General features: G+C 39.7%; 2 protein-coding genes across 3 annotated transcripts; both read left to right on the forward strand.

Annotated features, from left to right (window-relative positions):
• Positions 1–430: 430 nt before the first annotated feature.
• On the forward strand, positions 431–21,130 carry LOC6033984 (E3 ubiquitin-protein ligase COP1). 2 transcript variants are annotated; one of them, XM_038259669.1, is made up of 3 exons: positions 431–582; positions 818–930; positions 17,890–21,130. In XM_038259669.1, the coding sequence occupies exon 3, from the start codon at positions 18,111–18,113 to the stop codon at positions 20,166–20,168; it is 2,058 nt and encodes a 685-aa protein (XP_038115597.1). In that variant the 5' UTR covers positions 431–582; positions 818–930; positions 17,890–18,110; the 3' UTR covers positions 20,169–21,130. The 2 variants fall into 2 exon arrangements, with proteins under 2 accessions (XP_038115597.1, XP_001844371.2); XM_001844319.2 differs by lacking the exons at positions 431–582; positions 818–930 and adding an exon at positions 16,661–16,679.
• LOC119768742 lies at positions 11,067–12,748 on the forward strand. The gene is made up of 2 exons (XM_038259670.1): positions 11,067–11,307; positions 11,688–12,748. The coding sequence occupies exons 1-2, from the start codon at positions 11,128–11,130 to the stop codon at positions 12,033–12,035; spliced, it is 528 nt and encodes a 175-aa protein (XP_038115598.1). The 5' UTR covers positions 11,067–11,127; the 3' UTR covers positions 12,036–12,748.
• Positions 21,131–22,102: the final 972 nt, after the last annotated feature.

Here is a 22,102-nt window from a genome sequence, read left to right on the forward strand (position 1 = left end):
ATTTGAATTTTTGCCAGCCATTTCTTTCGATTCTGACACCTTAGGTCGTGCGACCTATGGAATGTTAACTTTCGCACTAACAACAATAGTTGTCCCAGATGTTAGTCCCAGATTCGAATATGTCAAGATAAGTGTAACAATTCGGGAAATAGTACCATTTTAATTTTGTAATACGATCGTGACATTATATCAACAATATCACAAATGGTAACCATACCAGAAATAATTTTCTTATGATTTCGACAGTTTCACCTTTGGTATTTGATTATGCGGGTAGCCTTATGTATGGAACAAACTTCAAATGGGTTTTTCTCAGCTTGCTGTTTTCGCATATGGGACATTTATGCGAACATGGGCAGTGCAGCTCAATGAAAGTTGCACAGACATTTCAACAACGCTCGCTCAGAAATGTAAAAACCCCATCATCTGACAACCCTGCCCGATTTTGACAGTCGCACCCTTCATCCGAGCACGAAAGCTCGCTCGTTCACATTTATGATGGCATTCGTCCGTTCTAATCTTTTGGTCAGATATCAAAATTCCGTGCTAGCGCAAAGGTTATTTTCTTCAATGTCCGACAAAGTACGTATAGTGAGTGTGTGGGTGGAACCGCCGGTGGACATTGTTCCGAAGTCCAGTGTGACCGCGGTTTGATTAATCGCGATTCTTCGCTGCTCTTCTTTCATGGACATTTTTCTTTTCTTGTGGCTTGTGCAACATTTCTCGTGGCCTGCCGCTACCGTCATCGCTTGCTTCGTTGTCGTTATCTTTGTCTTCGTGGTCTTGCTGCTGCTGCTACCTGGTCCGGCTACAACAGCGAGGATTGGTGCTCGGCGTTTACTCTTCCGACGATCAGGATGTAAAGTTTACAAAGTTTGCTTCAAAGTACAACGAGTCAACAGCTGGGAAGCTGCTAGAGCAGATTAAGATGTAAGTTGTTTCACTTCACTATCTTGCTGTTACCATTCTTTCTTACTTATTTTGCCTGTTTCATTTTGTTTGCGAAATTTGCTAAAAACTCATTTTATATTTTACCGTTGCCGGGTTGTGATCCGGCATCCTGAAATTGTCCACTTGTGAACGTTATCACGCGACGCTATTGTTACTTTTAAGGTGTTTTACCATGTGTCCATTGTGTTATCCCTGACTGCATTGAACCATTTTCTCCCCTCTGGAGTGTGTTTGTATGTGGCACTATCGCACCGTTATTGTGTTCCGTGTGATTAGAATAAAGCAAAACGGGGAGATAACATACGTGCAGGTCGTCTAGCTGTACGCAAGGGGATTGTAACCAAAAATTCAAAAAAGACTGAATTTTGTGGTCTCAATACAAGATTTGTTATTTCACTGTTTAATCATCTCTCGGTTTAGTTTGCAATAGTTCAATCTATTAACGAATAATCAATTTTAAAAATGGTTTATTTATCTGCACTGCGTTTCTTCACATAATTGTCCCATATAATTTTTGGACGATTCTGACTTTTTATCATTTTTAAGTTTATTTTGACGTAAACTTTTCGATTTCAATCTAATCTAATTTTGCTATTTTGCCTTCCGAGCAACTTTTTAACTAAACATCCTAGACAGACCGTCACATATACATCTCAACTCAAAGTCAGAAACTGAAACATTTCAAAGGCATCATTTAAATTTCGACACATTCTGGATTATTGCTTATCCTTTAAGTACTCCCAATAAGCTACCTCTGCACCAAAAATGAGCAGTTAGGCCCAAATGTTTATTTAAAAAAAAACTTTGTAAAATCTGCAAAACTGTAAAATACATCTATCAGCAAAAGTTTTTCAAAATTGTTGTTTTTTTTAGATTTGAGAGCAAAAATGAAATTTTTCCAGCAATATGAAATTTGTAAACCACGGTCTGGTTGATATGTGATTGATTTTGTGGCTGAAGGCAATCGTAATTTCACAAAAATAATGAGCATGAAAAATAATCCTCAATTGAATGCACTTTAAACTTGTTTAAACTATTTTTTTTGTATAAATATTCAAAAAAAAAACGAATGACTTATACTTGAAAAAATAGAGTAATTTTATTTTTGAAATAAATTTCGACTATAATTATACAACAATAATAATAAAAATTATTTATCCAAATTGATTTCAAGAAATTTCGGTCAGATTAAATCAGATGTTGCGCACTCAATTTCTGCATTATTTTGGTCTTCTATACAAATAGCATACCATTTTGGCAGCTGCCCATATTTTTATTATAAAGATATTCAAAAATCGGTATCTTTTTTTTTTGTTCTTAACTTATTTTTATTAGGTCCTTTTAAGGGCTGTGACCAGGTTAGGAGCGAGGATCGGTTACAACTAATATATATATAATAATATAAAAAAAACTCCTTACAATCCATACTTAGAGATCATGTAACTGACAAGGGTTACTTGGTCCAAGCGGGTCTTGCAGGTCTTGAACCTGGCGATGTAGGTACTCGGAAAATCGGTATCTTGTGTACGGGTTTGCCTTTGTGATGTTGCTCTGCTTTGAGACGCTAACCAGTGGGCCAGCTGAAGGTTTTTCACTGTAAAAGTGCCATCTTCTCATATTAAACATCCGGTAACGAATGACCACATTTCGGTTGAAGTCACCATAATATAACAAACAATCAAATATTTCCGGTTCCTGATTTGCCTATGCTGCCGTTCTACGCATTATTCAAAAAACTGCAACTAAGAAAAACGCGATTGAAATTTTTCGGTCGATTTCTGTGTTTCTACGCATAATTGTTCCGTGGGTTCCTATCCGTCCTGTGTCCCCAATCGCCCCAGTTAGTAACGTATCACTCTTATTTAGAATCCTTGCTACACAGTATGTAAACAAGACTCAATGCCTCGTATAACTAATGATTCCGTGAAAGAAAATACTTTGTGGGACAACTATGCGTATAAGTGTAACGATGGGACAAACAGACTTGGTTTTGATTTTGATGAGTTTCCGAACAAAGTACTAGATTTTATGGGTTTTCCGAAAAGTGTACGACAAACTAAACTTAAAAATAAATGTCAAAATCGTCAAAAAATTACATGGGACAATTGTGCTTAGAACGGCAGTTAAGGGAGTTGGAAGTGTAACTATATAGATCGAGGATTCTTCTGATGCTTGATTCTATGTCAAAGGGCCAGACATCCCAGTGATCTCGGTCTGATAGTCAAATTATGAAAAACGAAAACATTCGCTCTTCAACCTAAAAGTTTGGCGATCTCTAGTGCAACTCAGTGACTCTACCAAAGTAATCTTGGTCTGGTACATTTAAAGTCTTCACCAACTCTAGGGATACGAGTCCTACAAATTATACTATACCATAATATCGCTGCAGGCCAGTAGTTATTGGATTGGAATAACACACCCACACAAACAGTATTCCAATAAAACGCCTTTTACTGTGAGGCTTTATAAACAAGAATATTTCAAACAAAACTTCTAATCTAAATCTTGTGTAGACCGGGATTTATTGGCCTTTTTATTTTTAAACTCTTTTAAAAATAAATTTACACAGCAAAACCTAACGAATCTAGCGACTTTCTTTACGACGCGAAAGGGTTCATAATGTACATGTACCGGAATGCAATACGTGCAGCAAAGTTATCTTGACCTTTCCGAACAGTCGTTGAGAAGCCCGTTTTTTTCTTCTTCTATGTTCTTCTGTCAATAAAGCATTCTGCTGAGCCGGTCTTTTTTCCGTCCTATTCAACGTGTTCCGCACGCCTCGTCGACGTCGTCCCTGTTTGATGAATTGCACGAGAACCGGCGAAGGATGTTATAATACGACGAGAAAGGGAGGGGGAGCTATAACATAATTACCTATACACAACCCATCCCCATCCGTCCGTCCGTCCGAGGACGACCCCGACGACGACGACGACGGTTGCAGCAGTCTTTTGCTGGCTTGCTTGCTAGGCTGGGGTGCATTTGAAAATCAAGGTTTTTTGAAGAGTTCGACCACACTAGGGCAGTGATCGGGGGGTGATGCATCATCGTGGGGAACACGGGCTCTGGGTGGTGCATGGTGAATATCGACGTTATTATCACCTCGCGACGACGCTCGTTGTCGCACAAACTAGGTTAATGAAAAGTGTCTCCTCGTTAACTTGTTTCCATCAATTGGTCCTCATTGAGTTTTAGGGTGCGGTGGTAGACGAGCATGTCGTGAGCGATTCTCTGGGTTTTTGCTTATCGGTTTTTTTGCATGTTCTTTTATTGCAATAAAACATGTACTCCTTTCTCATGACCTATGCAACTATTCCATACACAATTTTAGAAGAATCATTCATAAAAGCTAAGTGAGTTGCCCAGTAAAAAATAAAAATTTGAATTTAAATTACAAGTCATGGTTTCAAAATTTAGATAAATGTGTATAAAATGCATTTTACGCCAGTCAAGTTGTTTTGCAATCAATGGTTTTAAAAAAATCTAAGTATTGACGAATTTTTCAAACGAGCCCGAACATGCTGAATAAGAACGCAGGAAAATGCTTTTTAAACTAAAAAAAGACGTCAAATGACGGCACAAAGGAAAAAAAAACATTTTGACAGCTGGAACTGTTTTGCAAATTCCAAGACAACAGCAGGTAGGGTAGGGTAGTCATCAATGAGACACTTTTGGTTTTCAACTTTCAAAGATTTTCTCATTTTTCATCAGCATGTTTTAATAAGCTTTTGTTGCATTTTCTTTCTTTCAATGTGTTCTAACATTGACCAAAATATGAGATCAATCCGACATCTACAGCCAGAGATATTCAACTGTCTCATTGTAGACGCACTTGGCAGGAACAATGAGACAGCTGGGGAACAATGAGACACAATACGAAAATCAAGATTTTTCTAGCAAAACATCATGTTTTTATATTGTTCCATTGCAGGTAACTTGCCTTGAACATTTTAGAGCAACTTTGCCAACATGAAACTTTAATTAACAAAAGTTATACTAAAAAGTATTTATATTTTGTAAAATTCGTATATTTATACCAAATAACTTTGTATTTTTGGTTAAATGAAGTTAAAACTCTTTAAATATGCCAAAAATCACTTTTAATTCATGTTTTGAAAGATTTCCATAGATTTTGAAAAGTTTAATGAAGAAAAATCAAAGTGTCTCATTGTTACCCATGAGCTGAAATGAGTGGGGAACAATGAGACAGTCCTGGATACTGGGTATATTCTAAATTTTGGCCAAACCTAATGAAAGGACATTGTAGCCCAACTCAATCCCTATGGAACGTCGAAAGAAATTTGAAGAAATATTAGTTTTGGTGCTAATGGCAGCCTACGAGCGAAAAAGTAATTTTTGTCCATAATTTACTTTTACACCCCAGAATCAAACATTTATGAATAACTTTTCAAGGGAGCTTCCATAACCATAGCCACTATAATGGCAGACGTGTATCCAGTAGACACACCTTTCCCCCAAATATGAGCCTGATTGGTTGAAACTACGACTTGTGAGAGCCATTTTATCATTGTTCCCCGTGTCTCATTGATGACTACTCTATCCTAACTATTTCACAAAATTCCAAGTCTGGAGTTTTTTTTTAAAAGAACCGCCTTGAGTGTAAAACAAAAGCTGGCCTCTACAGCTATAATTTAGCACTGGAAATTTTGTTAAATAGTTACCTGTTGTCTTGGAATTTGCCAAATGGTTCCAGCTGTCAAAATGCTCAAGTGCCTTTTTCAAATGTTGCTCCAGACTTTATCAGATTTTCCCCATACAATTTTCTTCAGTATCAATGGGTAAATGTTGACCGATTTTGTTCATATTTGGCCCAGAGTCCTAAATTATTTCAAGTAACAATATTCAGCTTGTGGAGCGAGATCTTGAATTTAGGCCTCTGCAAATATTTTTTTAGTGTATGACCCTCGTTTCCGAAAGAGGACAAGAACGGGGGTCAAAACAAATCGAAAATTGAAATTGCAACACATGGAATCAAAACTAGTATAAAGATGTTGCATTACATTTACGCATAATGAATAGTGTGTATTGCGATATCCGGAAAACGGAAGCGAGTTCCCAAAATCGGGTTAAAGCATCTTTTAGTGTTGGTTAAGTATAGAAAAACGTCATCATTAACTCATTTTCGACCAAAATGGTCTATGTCACAAGATAGGAGCGGCCGTGGCTGACTGGTAACGGTGTTTGCTTTGTAAGCGAATGGTTCTGGGTTCGAATCCCATCTGCTCCCAACGAGAAAGTTAAGAACACAGAAATTTGAAATGATGAATATGAACGAAAAACCAAAGTCGCTCGAGGCGGGGTTCGATCCCTCGTCCTTTGGATTGGTAAGCAAAAATGCTAACGACAAGGCCATGACGACTTGGTGAGCATAGACTGGAATTAGGAATACTGTTACAACCAACCCGCAACGCCTTTCGAGGTGTATCCTAGGGTTCTACCTCTCCTACTAACATTGAGTCCAAAACCTCCCTACAAACATCTATACCACTAAGGTGACGTAGGGGTCCTTGCGCACTTTAGATAGGTGTTTACTAACGATCCTTCCCATCCTTGAGGATAGCTTAGACCCGGCCAGGACCCCCTTATGCCCTGGGTTGTATTACACACTCATCAAAAGATGAAGACATGGTATCTCCCGTGTTGGATTATTGTTCCGGATGAGGGTCTAACACACCCACACCAAACAGTGGGATAAGCGTTGTGGAGCCTTCCGGTGGTGGGGCGTCCTCCAAATGCTAAAGCTAATGCTAAAATGATTTATGTCACAAGATAGCACACAGCAGACGAATACCTGAAAACACTCATGCGACATATCAAACTTAATGTTTTGGCTGCCATCTGGGATTTAAAAAATTCTGATTGACTTTAGAGTGACCCCATACTTAAAGTCCATTATTAAAAATAGAATATGAATATTTTTCATGGTTCGATTACACTGACCTACAAAAATTGACAAAATTGACTGCGCAGGATCAACTCGAGGGAAGCATGATGTTTAGGGTCCCCAGAAACACGTGCACTGAAATTTTTCAAAAATATTTAGGCCAGGCCGACTGGTTTTTCTCCAATGTTTGTATGCAAAATTAGTGCTGTTGTTATTGCATGCAATTTTTTGCTTGCATGCACTGCCGTTCTACGCATAATTGTCCCATGTCAGTTTTGGACGATTTTGACTTTATGACATTTTTAAGTTTAGTCTGATGTGTACTTTAAGAAAAACACATAAAATCTGGTACTTTGTTCGGAAACTCATTAAAAACAACACCAAGTCTGTTTGTCCCATCGTTGAACTTCTACGCATAATTGTCCCACCAAGTATGCTCTTAAACGGAATCATTAGTTTTACTAAGCCTTTTGTCTTGTTTACCTGTTGTATTGCAAGAGAATCACAAATAAGGATGATAAACTGCTAACTGGGGCGCTTAGGGACACATAAGGCGAATAGGAACCCACGGGACAATTATGCGTAGAAACACAGAAATCGGTCGAAAAATTTCAATCGCGTTTTGCTCAGTTGCACTTTTTTGAACATGGGACAATTATGCGTAGAACGGCAGTGCAACAGCGCCGAACCGCCCAGAAATTTTGTTGATCGGTGTTATCTGAAGTGGGGTAAATTCTCGTATGTTTGGCACGTTAAGCTCTCGCTCCTAACTCCATCCAATTTGCTGATTTTCATTATTTAAACAACTAATTTTGCAAAACTTGTTATAGAAATTTGCTTGCTCACTTCTTATTGAGCTATTTATCAGTCGATTTCAGTTGAAAACGCTTTTAATTAGCTTTAATTGAGCGTCAAAGTTCTGACCTGCCAACATTAGAGGCACGCTGGAATTAGATGATGTTCCCCTATTTAGAGTCTTGACTGTATTGTTAAGCAAGCTGAATAATGCAAAACAAAAAAGTCTTGATTCGATTATCCGAAGCGTATATTTCAAGAAGACTTCGGATAATCAAGTCTGAGCTGTAACTGTTTTGGCATTTTCTTAAGAAATAGAAATTTTATCATGTTTTAAACATTTCATGCGCCAATATATCACCGCTTGTGTGCTTTAGTCCTTTTTTTATTTTCAATTTATAATAACATTAATTTGAGAAATATTTTGGAAAAAAAATCTATGACAATCTGTACAGAAAACAAATCGTTTTAGGCATACGTTTATCTAGACTCTAGAGAATTAGTTCCATGCAAAAGTACTATTCGTAAAGGTTTATGGAATGCCGCAACCCATTCTAATAAAGACAAGATAAATCAATCAAGGCTTAAAATGGCTCCAACTCTTGAGAAAGCCTACAGAGGTTGATACTTTTGTAAGCTATCTTATCTTGTTCTTCTCCCGCTATTTACACTTATCAATTATCCGTCTTCAAACATGGTGATTGTGGTTCAAGCGCAGCGAGTATGTGTCCAAGCAAATTCGCAAAATTGCCATTATCAAAATCCAAATGGAAACAGAAAGTGCGCGTCATCGACGACGACGACGACGTAAATAACAATATAATTGTTATGGTAATCAGTGTAGAGTACCGGTCGGAAGCATATTTGTCGGCTTTATCGATCGACATACGCCAACCCGGTGCGCGATGGGGTAAGAAGGAGGCTTTCTTTCCTAAAAATAGGCCCAAAAACTGCACTCACATACTCGATTCCCAGAGCCGTGGGCCCCCTCGACTGGATCGACTGCTGCCACACTCGGTTTCGGCGGTACAAATTGCAGCCAAATGTTGCCCCATTTCCAAACCCATCACCATCCAACCAACCGACCGACCGACCGACTCCTGCTGGATGTGCCATATCGTTTAAATTCATTCCGCACACGATTCTTTGTTGTATTCTATTTCGTGTTGGTTCTACGAAATATGGTATCAGCTGTTACTAACGGCTTTTTAACGCCAATTAAAAACTAAATCGTCCACGAGTCCCCCCGAAGGACGGCGCTGAGGGGCCAAGCTGGGACTGGGGAAGGGCAAAACATGACCAACATTGCGAATTTGCCTAGCGACTGGGGCTCCAACAACAAACCCTGAAAGTATCTATTTGCTCGGCCAAGGCGAAGGAAAAGGCTGCTGGAAGTAGTAGCAGCAGCAGCAGCAGGTTAGTGTTGTTGTAACGTTTTTTGTTTGAAAGTGTGCGCTGGTTGTTACAAACGCCGTGAAAGAAACCTTGGTAGGATTTATTATTCCTGTGTTTTTTTTTCAAGTTTGGAATTACCGATCCACTACAAGTTATTTGATTCATAAGTAAGGGTTAGCAAGAACAATTATCAATTTTATGCTTGTCGTTCAAAGATTTTCCTTCTCATAAGGCTACGTTCATATTTCGTTAAAAAATATTAGTGTTGCTCAGGTGCTAAAACAAATTACAGCCCAGACTCGATTATCAGAAGCCTCAATTATCTGAAAGTTACTATTTCTCACTTTTTTCATAAATTTGGAGTTCAAGGACCCTATTTCAGTTAAATTTTGGATGGTTGATTGCCTGTTACATTACCAAATGCATTTTCAGAATATATCATCTTGGATTTAAAATTTTACAAATCACTTTATAGAGAATTTTAAGGCCATATTTCAGCTCAACTAGGGGAAGTATGAAGTTGTAGGTCCCCAGAAACACGTGCACTTTGAAATTTTCAAAAATATTTAGACAGGACCAAAAGGTTTTTCTCCAAAGATTGTATAGAGAATGAGGGCAGTTCGTCGCTGTTGCATACAAGCCAAAAAATTGCATGCTTTATGTGGGAGTAGCGAACAGCACTAATCCTCCCTACAAACTTTGGAGAAAAACCATTCTGCCCTGTCTGAATATTTTTGAAAAATTCAAAATGTATGTGTGGGACCCCAAACTTTATGCTTCCCCTCGAGTCGAGCCTGCGCAGAAATTTTGTTGGTCGGTGTTATCATTCAACATTCGATCCAAAATGCAAAACAACTAGAAAATAGAGGGCTGAAAAAAAGTTGCCTGGGGACCATCCATAAATTACGTGGACACTTTTTTGAAATCTCAAACCCCCTCGGTCGTATTTGGGTTTTCAACTAATATTTTGGGATTATTTCAAACAAAGCTATGAAAGAAACCGGCTCCGTGGCTTAATGGTTACGACTTCTGCCTCACAAGCAGAAGGTTCAGGGATCAAATCCCGGTCGGTTCCTTTGAAATTTGGAATCATGAATGTATCAGGTGGGATTCGAACTCACGCCTTAGGATTGGTGGTCTGGGACGCTAAGCAGTCGGCTATCAGAAGGTTTTTACACTCTAGCAGTGAAATGATCCGTAGTGTTGAAACATGTTATATCTTCTCATATTAAATACGCGCTGATCCCTGATTTGCCTGACGGGATTGGAAGTCTAAATATAGATCGAGTTTCCTTCAGATGCTTGCTTCTATGTTAAGGCGGGGCCGAACAATGCCCCGCGACCTCGGAATTGGACCGCAAGGAGCTCTCTCATAGGGGGATGGCGTCGCTATTCTTAGACCACGTTTTCCACTTTTTCTCATCGAAACCGACTACTTTATCAATTTAATTTTGCTGGGCGAGATAGGACGCCGTCTATTTTTAGACGATGACTCAGCACTTTTCCACTCTTGCACCTCAAAAAACCAGGTGGCAGCACGATGTAACGCCACGTCCCTATTCTGAAACCGGTCGTTGGAAGCAGCGCTATCACCCGGGACTAAGATAAGTTGTATCAGCATTCGGCATATACAAAGCCTAATACAAACTATACTTTCCCATAATATCGCTACCGGTTCTTGGATTGGACCACACACACACACACACACACACACACACACGTCAAACAAAGCTTTCAATGTGGTAAGTTTGGTTTGGAAACTTTTTACCCTGGGCTTTGTCATAATGAGTATCATAGGTTTGATGCTTGTTTGGCAAGGAGTATGATTTGATCCGATGTGGAATTAAAATCGATGTTTTCAGTATATTGCTGAAGCTTCCATTTATACATGCTACGAGAACCCACTTTGACGCAGTCTCAAGGCTTCATCGATGGCCGGTAAGCTGTCATCGAGAACAAGGAGGTTCTCCGATAGTGGATTTCGGACTAAATTCGTTGATCTGTTGAACTAACAGTTGTCGGATTATGATTGTATCGACCATTGTTGCGAATGGAGAATCTACTGGAATTCTGACGATCAAATGGTCGTCTCTTTTTCAATTCAGTGCAGGACTGTCGAGATCAACTTCAAGGTCGACGACGATTTGTTGGCAAGTATTCTACTCATGGGGCTGCCGGAGAGTTACGGACCAATGTTGATGGGGTTGGAAGCATCAGAAGCAAAATTGACCGCAGACTTGATCAAGACGAAGATCCTGCAGGCAGGGTTGCCACATTTGATTCTGTATTTTTAAGGGTCAAAAATCTATATATCTGTATCAGGGGGAAGAAAATCTGTATTTGGAATCTGTATTGACATTTTTAAACATTTTTCAAAAAACAAAATATTCTTAATTGTTTTTTAATGCATAAAAATGCTATACAATCTAAAATTTAATGTTTGGGCTCATCCAGCAATTGAAAAAAACAATTTTTAAAGAATTAAAATTATTTGATTTAAATAAAAAATCGGAAAAAACTGTATATCTGTATGTTTTTCTTAAAATCTGTATTTCTTTATATACAGATTCTGTATGACCTCATCACCTCAAAAATCTGTAAAATACAGATAAATCTGTATTTGTGGCAACCCTGCCTGCAGGACGTGAAGAAACAGGATTACGTGACGTCATCAGGAACCGAAGGAGCTTTTGTGAGTCACCAGAGAAGGCCGGCGAAGGACAAAACGAAGGTCAAGTGCTTCAAGTGCAAGCAAATGGGCCATTTTGCTTCAGAATGCCAGTCAACGGGATCAGTAGAAAGCTCGAACTCGGGCCACCTGAAGACGATGGGTAACTCAGCATTCAACATCGGTGAAGGGTACCAGAGAGCGCGGGTTCGTGAATCGAGGAGCGGCGAATGTTTTGACGAGAACGGAAGTTATTGGAAGTTACTAAAATCTAGCTTAAGGGGGAATGTTGGCATGATAGTAAGCAATGACAACGTATGACGGGATGAGTACATACAAAATACCAAGAGTCTCCTCGATACAGAAGTTTGCTGCGAAGTGTGACTACAGACGTCTCGGTTCTTTGGTTTTACAGCAAAGGGCGGCTTCGCTAACGTCTCTCGATGCATTTAGTTTTAAACTTTATGGATACGAATGATCAGCTTTGTCGATCAAATCTGATGAATTGTATTTTGTGTACGTAGAAAACTTTTGCCTCTCTTGAAAACCTGCCAATCGAATCATGTGCGGAGGCCTTTTTGTGAACCAAATTGTTTGGCTTTGCAGTATCCGTTATGGACAGCGGCTATCGACTCTCTTTTTTTATAGTTCATATTCCGAACAAATTACACATTCGATTGCCCATTGCGTCTTTAGGACATGCTTGAATTTAAAATTTCTTTTGAGACTGTTTGCTGTTCTACTTTGAATCTGAACCATGTCGTTCAGTTGGAACAATTCCAGTCACTGGATTATGGTGCACTTCTTTGTCTACCCCCGAAACCCATAGACACCGTAGAGCTTAAAATGTAGTCATTTTGTGAATAATCCAAGGTGCCGGATTATATGTGCAAATTTCGAGCCAAACATTTCATTAGGGCACAAAACCAAAAACCGCGATTCGAGCAAATCAATTCATATTTAAAAGAAAGCTGATTTTTTTTTACTGATGATACGATACCCAAGCAACACACTTTGTCAGATAAACGTATTTCCCAACTGGTTGTATAACCGAACGGCCTCGTTACCACAACTTGTTCTACAACTCCTGTGCATTGGAAAAAGCGCACTTTTTCTGTTGTACAACTTGCCAGAATAAGATGCAAGTTATCAGAGTAAGTTATACAAATGTATCTGACAACACTGTGCTAGCTAACAAGAGATTCAACGAAAAAAGGGGGCGTGGTTAACGGCTGTGCTGTCAAATCAAAGCGCACACTGAAAAGGAAAGATAGATTGAAAACAGTTGTCTAACCGTTACCCAACTTACATGTAAACAAACAGTTCTTATTAGAATTTCAATCAACGACGAAGCCAATAAGAATATTATCTCTGACTATTTTGGTACGCTTTTTTCTGCCCGATGTATTTAGAAAAAAATTGAAATTGTATGAAATAAATAAAATAATATTTTCGCGCTCTCTAACTGTGATTCTTGTGAAACCCTCTTCATGGCGAACTTTTAGATTTTCATTTTTTTGATGAACTTCGTCTTTCCCAAGATTCGATCCGATGACTTAGACGACTTGTTGTTATCTCCACGGCAGGTCCAGGCGCGCTTCCACATCTTTCCACGAGGCTTCATAGTTAACAAGCTGGCCTAAACGTCAATAAGAAGGCTGCTGTCAGCTTTGTTATACTGCAGTGAGCTATACAACTTAACTCCAGAAAAGGCTGTCATTGGAAATAAAGTTATATAAGTTTGTTTCAAGTCAGTTGTTACAACTCCATTATGTAACTTTGTTATAACAAACCGTTTCAACTGTCATTTCGATTACCGTACCACGGAGTAACATTGAAAAATGGTGTGATTTTAATTTGTTATTTTCTCTATCATGAACTCCGTAAGCTGATATTTTTTGTAGCTTTTATCGGCGATATTTTTATAAATAATCGGTCAACAATTAAAATTATTGCAATCTTCGATAAATAAACATTACTGAAACTCTAAATACCTCACGTACAAATTTACACCACCTAACAACACGCAATGTCAAGTTGAATATCAGTTATATAACCTATTCTCCGATAACATTTGTGTAACAAAGCGAGAAAACCTAAGGTTATTTAAAGAATGGTTGGCCACGCCCATTTTTCAGAAGATGCCGTCACATGACAATGTTAGATAAGCAGTGAAACAAACAGTGCAATATTATTATTATTCAACTCACTGTTTTCGAGGAAAACAATGCTGATGAGGGAACAGCATCATGGCAATTCAGGATTTTGACGTTTAATTACAGCTCATAAAAAGCGTTTTCGACTGAAATCAAGTGATAAATACCTCAAACGGAAGTGAGCAAGCAAGTTTTCATCGAAGGTGTTCCAAAATAAGTTGTTTAAACAGTGTAAATCAGCAAATTGGATGGAACCCTCCAAACAGGTGACAATTTTTCCTATGTTGTGTTTTGTTGGAAAAGAGTGAAGTTGACTGTGTTTTAACACTTTTGTGGCACAAAACACGATAGTTACATAAGTCAGTTATACAAGCAGTGAAACAAACTGTTATTTAAGTTATGTTCAGATTTTTTCTCGTATGTTTATCAAAAACAATTGTCTAACTATTATTCAACAGTCGACAAGTTATGAGTGCTACTTGGGTAAACACATTATTATCCTCAACTCCTCCTCAACTCTGCTGAAATGCTTCTTAATTTATATTGATTTTCGCCATAAAACTCATAATTCGTGCTTGCCATTTCATTAGGGCACATAACTTTTTTAGACAAGAGTGTGTTCTACCGGGAACCGTGGTGTAGGGGTAAGCGTGGTTGACTCTCACCCAGTCGGCTTGGGTTCGATCCCAGACGGTCCCGGTGGCATTTTTCGAGACGAGATTTGTCTGACCACGCCTTCCGTCGGACGGGCAAGTAAATGTTGGCCCCGGTCTAACCTAGAGGGTTAGGTCGTTAGCTCAATCCAGGTGCAGGAGTCGTCTCCCTGGGTCCTGCCTCGGTGGAGTCGCTGGTAGGCAGTTGGACTAACAATCCAAAGGTCGTCAGTTCGAATCCCGGGGTGGATGGAAGCTAAGGTGTAAAAGTGGTTTGCAATTGCCTCAACAATCAAGCCTTCGGACACCTAGTTTCAGTAGGAATCTCGCAATCGAGAACGCCAAGGCAATGCTGTAGAGCGAATAATTTGATTTTGATTTTTTGTGTCCCTTTCACACCTTATGTAAACTGTCATTCGAGTGAAAGGAAATAAAGATTGTATTTCGACGAAGTTTTTTTTTCTGCAAAAATCCTTGGTGAAACGTAAACCAAACTTTGTTTTGAAGTGAATTAGTGTTAAGAATGTATAAAAAGTTCACTTTATAACATAGAAAGTTCCTTAACCACGAAAAACTAACGAAAAAGGGCACAATTGGACTTTTTTCTGGTTTTGGAGTGAACATTGCTATGTGCCCTTTTGTGTTTTTGATTTTTTCAATAGAAAATTGTTTACAGTCATCCCACATATTCGGAACACCCACAAATTCGGAACACTTTTGTGATAATTTATCAATAGCATGCCAAATGCATCTTTTCGCTCGACCAAACTATTTTTAGGACCATTATTTGGACATTATCTCACTATTTCACTAGTAAAATTTGTACTTTTAAAACAAAAAACTGCATCTCAAGACTATTTCAATCAGAGCAGCAAAACACTGCCATGAAATTGCATGTTCCATAAGTGTGGGATGTTATTGTGCCTCCCACAATTGTGGAACACCTGAATTTAACTGATATTTTCACAAAAAAAGTTATCAAACCATTCATAAAACAAAACTAAGCTTGAATTTAGTTGGTTTCAGTGCGTGAAGTCATTATTTTTTAAAAATTATGTACTCATGAAGAGAACCAAAGTTTGTTTACATCCGTAAGAAAAAAGTGTTCCGAATTTGTGGATTTCAAGGGTCAAAGTTTTACTTCAAAAACTTAATATAAAGGTTAAAATTTGCAGTTGTTCGATACAGTATTCGAAAGATCGCAAGAAAAGCTTTCAAATGAAGGTAAAAGCAAATCATTAAGTTCAATTATCGATTTGCTATGATTTTTTGAACATTGGCCGATCAGTAAACTGTTCCGAATATGAGGGATGACTGTACTATCAATCTGATTCTTGGCATGTAGGGAGTGTACTAATGAATGGAGTAGTGGAATAATCCCAAATGTTTACGTTTTGGTTTTGTGCGCCCTAATGAAATGTTTAGCTCGATTTGATGCTATGCAGCTTCATATCTTTATTAAATTCGCGGTGGTTCGTGGCAGTCGCGCTCCTTTTTCGACTTTGCAATCAAAGTCCCCGCTTCTGCCAAGTAAATAACAAAGAGAGATCGCTTTACGGGGTAATCCTTCTGAATAGAGGCAGCAAAAGTTGTTATTCTCGCTCCGGCCAGGGCTGGGCTCGAGGGGATCAAAGGGGGTTTGGGCACAATGGAGAAGGTCGTCAATTTCTGCCAAATTAAGTTCATCTGCATATACTTTTGTGGCCTAGTTTTCGATGCTTCTTCGGATCCAGCCAGTGAACGAACAAATAACTACTGTTCACTAGTTGGAAGGGCAAACCCCCGTTTTGCTGCAGCCGAACGGAGCATGCAACGTCACACGGTGTGATTTTCAAGTATTTGGGAATTGGGCTTTGAGGGAGGAATGGAGGGGCGTAACCCGAAAATAGAAAAGAATCATTCGAATATTCTCTCTCATTTTAAATTCCTGGCACAAACAACGTCACGTAAAGCTGTCCATCCGTAGAGAGACACAGAATAAAAGCACAGAGAGAGAACAAACGAACGAACGAACGAACGAGGCACCGTTCTTCTGGTGTCGAACCGATGAAGTTCAAGTTCACAAGTGCATTCGTTCGTGCTCCTTTGCTGCTGCTGCTGCTGCTGCCATGTCCTTTTTTCGTTTATCGGGATTGCGCTGCTCTGTATGTGGTTGGGTATGTGTGCCATGTGTGTGTGTGTGTGTGTGCGTGTGTTCCTTAACCCTCCCCAATCGAAAATTGGTATGGTTCGGCGGGGCCACAGCTAATCGAAAGATATGTGAAATTGTGGATTGTTGGCTTGTACGAAATGAGGGTAATTCCGATCGCATCGATTGAATAACGCAGAAAGCGCCAATTTTCATTTGCATCTGTAGCTTATCAAATCCATTGACTAACTTCACACTCATTACTTTGTGTATAGCTTTCGTTTTGTTTCTTATTCATTTGATTTATGCAGTGTCCGTTGGTTGGTGTTTTCGGTGAAATGTTCAATTACAATTTGTAATTTTCGGTTTCCAGAAATTACGTTAGATCCTGAGTAACCAAGTGCATTCCTAAAAGCCAATTGAAATAATTTTGATTTAAATCATTACGTTTTTGCAAATGAAATAAAAAATACAATCTTTAAACAAATGTGTTAAGGAAAGCATCACAAAAAAAAATTGTCTTCTAATTCCAAAATTGACAAACTTACGGACCGAATCCTGCATCAATCTGCTTGTAAAAATATTCAAACTTTGTTGTAAATTATTTTGAAGACAGTACTATTAGGGGAAGTATCAATAATTATATCGATAGCTCCCGTAGTTCTGAAGATACTGAAAAGGCAAATTGGCCTTTTGCACATCAGGACACAGTTTCATACAGGAAAAAAAGAACTGAATAACGAAAAGCTAGTGAATTGCTCATCAGTGGACATTTGAGAGAAGGTTGTTCTGAGGAAGGCGCTTGGTTACTCAAAAACAATAACAATAATTCTTATTACAAGAACAATGATCAAAAATTAAGTGCAGCAGGATCTCGATTTCCTTTTTTTTTGTTAACAAAGTAAAATATTTTGCATGTAACACCTAAATACCAAAAGAATCCTTATGTTTACTGAATGCACCTACTTCATAACAGTAGAACTGAGACGAAATCGAAAATGTTTGCCTTTTGAGCTCTTCCCCCTTTTGCAAGATTTTTTTTGGTTCCTCTCGCGGCCAACGATCCACGATATTGCCGTTTTAGTTAGAAAATTCCTATCGTGGTGGAGTGCTGTTTTTTTAAATTATTCAACCTAATTTTGTCGCGCTCCTTTCGATTATAATTTTCCATTACTAGCAATAGAGACTGTTCCCACTGACATCCCGTTTGCTCATTCTTGGCATTGTTTTCGTTTCAGCTCCACTGTTATGTTGTAAGAGCAAAAGCAAAGAAAAGCAAGAAACAAATATCAAACTAACAGTAAGAAACGCCCGATTAAAGAAGCGACAAAGCGAGAAGACAGATACAGATTGAGATTGAGAGGAAGAAGAAGAAAAAAACAATTTCAAGAGGAGGAGGAAGAAGAAGAAATAAGTGAGGAAGCGCAAAAGTGCAACCGAAGCGAAAATTGGCATCGAAATGACAACCCGCAGGCAGCTGTCGGATGTGCAGTCCTCGTCGTCCAGTGGCGGTGGCGTCGGAGGTGGAGGTGGTGGCTGTCTAAGTGACTCGCTAATGTCTTCCTCGGGTAAGAAACGCATTACGGCCCTGAATGGCATTCCCACCAGCATCGACGACAAGAGCAACGACTTTTTGTGTCCGATTTGCTTCGACGTCATCACCGAGGCACACATAACCAAGTGTGGCCACACGTTCTGCCATCACTGCATCATCAAGTCGATAGAGGTCACGAAAAAGTGTCCCAAGTGCAACTACACGCTAACCTCGCACGATTCCATTGTGCCGAACTATTTGCTCAACGACCTCATCACCAAGTTCAAACTGAAGAAAAAAGGAACCGACTCGAGCAACACCGCGTCCGGGGATTCGGCGGACACGCTGAAGCACTTTCTAGCCTCCGAATCGAAGAAACTCTCGCTGTCGGACGTGAACGTGATGCTCGAGATACTAAACCAGCGGAAGTTGCTGCTGGAGGCGGAGTCGTGTGCTGCTCAAAACCGGTTATTGCACGAGTTTCTCAAACATCTGCTCCAGCAAAAGGAGCAACAGCAGCTGCAGGTCGCCAATGAAATCGCGTTGATCAAGAACGACATCACGGACGTGGAGAAGATCCTGAAGGAAGTCCAGAGCAGCTGTCCCACGGTGGAAGAGGTGGAAAACAGTGTCAAAGACGAAAAGGACGAACACGTCGTCGCGATCAAGAAGGAGATTATACAAATTATCGACAAGATCGACACCATAACCGTCCCATCGAATCGCAGCGAATCTTCCAACGAGGGTTTCAACCTGTACAAAAACGACCCCAGCTCGTCGTCCTTTATGGCGCGGAAGCAGCAGATGTACCAGCACTTTGATGACTTTGTCCAGTGCTACTTTGCGGCCAGAAGTGAAGAGCTTTACTTTGGCAAGGATCGATCGCTCAGTTCCGGTTCGCTGGGCACTTCAACGCCGACACGTTCCATCGATACCACACGATCTACGAAATCGCTGGACACGTTTCGGGAAAATCTCATCAAATTTTCTAAGTACAGCGCGTTGAGACCGTTGGCCACGCTGAACTACTCGTGCGAATCAAACTACGTCTCGACGATCGTGTCCAGTATCGAGTTCGACAAGGATAGCGAATATTTCGCCATCGCCGGCGTCACGAAACGGATCAAGATCTTCGACTATTACAGCGCCATCCGGGACGCTTCGGTCGACATCAACTACCCGATCAACGAAATGGTTTGCAATAGCAAAATTTCGTGCGTGATATGGAACAACTATTTCAAGGAGATTCTCGCGTCCAGTGACTACGAGGGCATCGTGTCCGTTTGGGACGTCAGCACCAAAACCCGAACGAAGGCCTTCGAAGAGCACGACAAACGATGCTGGTGCGTTGATTTCAACGAGGTGGACACACGGCTACTGGCGTCCGGTTCGGACGACGCACGCGTAAAGCTGTGGTCACTCAACGTGGACCATTCGGTCGCGACCATCGAGGCCCGGGCGAACGTTTGCTGTGTCAAGTTTAATCCGAAGAGTTCGTGCCACCTGGCGTTCGGTTCGGCCGATCATTGCGTCCACTACTACGACCTGCGTAACATCAAAGAACCTCTGTGTGTCTTCCGTGGCCACAAGAAGGCCGTTTCGTACGTTAAATTTCTCAACACCACGGAAATTGTCTCCGCCGGAACGGACGGCCAGCTTAAGCTGTGGAACATAAACTCTCCGCCGTACTGTCTGCGCTCGTTCACCGGCCACATAAACGAGAAAAATTTTGCCGGACTGGCGACCAACAATGATTACCTTGCGTGCGGCAGCGAGGACAACTCGCTCTGCGTGTACTACAAGGGACTGTCGAAGCAGTTGTTCAACCTTAAGTTCTCCAACAATTCCACCCGTTCCATCTCGGACACCGAGCGAAGCTCCGAGGGAAACGACTTCGTTTCGGCAGTGTGTTGGCGGAAACAAAGCAATATTATAATTGCGGGAAATAGTGAGGGTATTATAAAGATCCTGGAAATTGTGTAATAAAACATTTTTCGTTTAAAATAATTAAAAGAAACGGCCCCGTTGTTCAAGTTTAACATGCGTTGATTTGTTGTTTCTTCCTTTCACACAAACACAAGTGTAAGCCCCGGAATGCGGTCACTTGTACAACACAATTGAACAAACAAAAACACAAAAACACAAGTGAAGCCCCAAACGTTTAAAACGATGTTAATAAAGTGATAGACTTACGATAGAAATGAGGCGCTTTATTTTGTTATACATTTTTCGAAGACATAAGAACATTGATAATAGAATTACGTTCTAGTGAGCTAAGTGTGTCCCCGATTCCCTCATTTGAACGAGGTTGAACTGAAAACTAAGTAATAGTAAAAACAAGGGTTACAAACAAACTTGGATGTTGTCTTCAAAAGAAACGTAGCAGTGGAACTTATCGTGCTAGCCAGAGTAGATTGATTGTCTAAAGTCGAAATAAAAAAAAAGAATATGGTGTCAATGGAGTCAATTAAAAACTGAAAGCCAACAGAGTTGATAATACTTGTAGCGTGTAACAACGTAAAAAAATAGAGACAAAAAATAGTTAACAATGTAACGTGGAGTGAGTAGCGTTGAGATAAGGCAAGGTGTGAACTTATTTACAATCTACGCGCGAGTCGTCTACACAGCCGGCCAACACAAAACAGAGATAGAGCGTCAAACCGAGCTGAGCTGAAAATATTCGAATCTACTACATATTTCCTATTTTTCTAACAGACAGCAAAACATAAAGAGTAATACTTCAATGTCGATACCATGAATAAAAACCGTAAACCGACTGCACTGAACTATTGATATTAATAAAAAGAAGAAAAAAAAAACTGCAAGCTAACGTGAACCAACAAACACTAGTTTATACCCCAACAACATCATTGTAAAAAGAAATGGAAATCCTACTGCACCTCGTTAATTTTTAAACTTTATTAAAGTATCTTAACCCATCACAATGCTGGTGTCTTGGTTTTGTTTGTTTTTGTCCGAAACCCGAAACATATTTTTAACCGTTACTTTTTCTTAAATCTTCATTATTTTCCTACTACGATTTAGGCTCTTTTCCAGAAAAGTGTAATCCTTATTAACATTTCATGATTACAAACAAACAGACATAAATCATTGAACATTAATCCATCATACATTGCTCACAAGAGGCATCTAGTTGTGGAAGCTCGCAACACACGAAATGTACGCGTGTAAACTAGTGGTGGTGAATTTCCGATTTAAAAAATAAATACATAAATAATAAATTTCAATTGTTTTCTATACATACACCGAGCCACATAGCCAAAAAGCTTCCGCCGCGTAATTATGACAATATAACAACGATAACACAAATGGTAATCATACTAGGTGAAGTTTCTTTATAATTTCGACCCTCTTAGATTTCGACCATTCTTTGTTCGGTTTTTGATTATGCGGGAAGCGGTAGCTCGGGGTTCAAACCCCGGCTCGGACCAACACAACTGGTGATCTGTTCCCTTCTGGATTCGATTGCTTAGTAAAAGGAAGGTAGTGTATCGTCACAAGCTGGACCTTATCACGACACCTTATGGAAGGCGACCTGTGGAATGTTAACATTAACCTGTTAACATTAAGTTATGAAAAAGCCACTGAATCGGCTTTGTAAATGCGACCCGATTCTCTTCATGGGTCATGGGTAAAATATCTTTTTTTTTTACTTGGTAAGGAATCGGTCAAGGAAAATTTTAATAAGGCAGCAGCGGAGAGAATAAAGCAAGGAAATGGTGAAACGAGAGGAACCTTAAATCCTCACAACTTCAAGATTTTTTAGGTGAACACCAAAAACGCGACCAAAAATTAAAGTGCACGAATAAGGCTCTTAGCTGCTTTAATGAACGATTGTGTACAGGACGGCCAATTTGTAAATCGTTGAAATGAAATATAATAATTCTATTTCAAAC

Source organism: Culex quinquefasciatus, chromosome 3, assembly GCF_015732765.1.
Source record: "Culex quinquefasciatus strain JHB chromosome 3, VPISU_Cqui_1.0_pri_paternal, whole genome shotgun sequence".
NCBI classification, from domain to species: domain Eukaryota; kingdom Metazoa; phylum Arthropoda; class Insecta; order Diptera; family Culicidae; genus Culex; species Culex quinquefasciatus.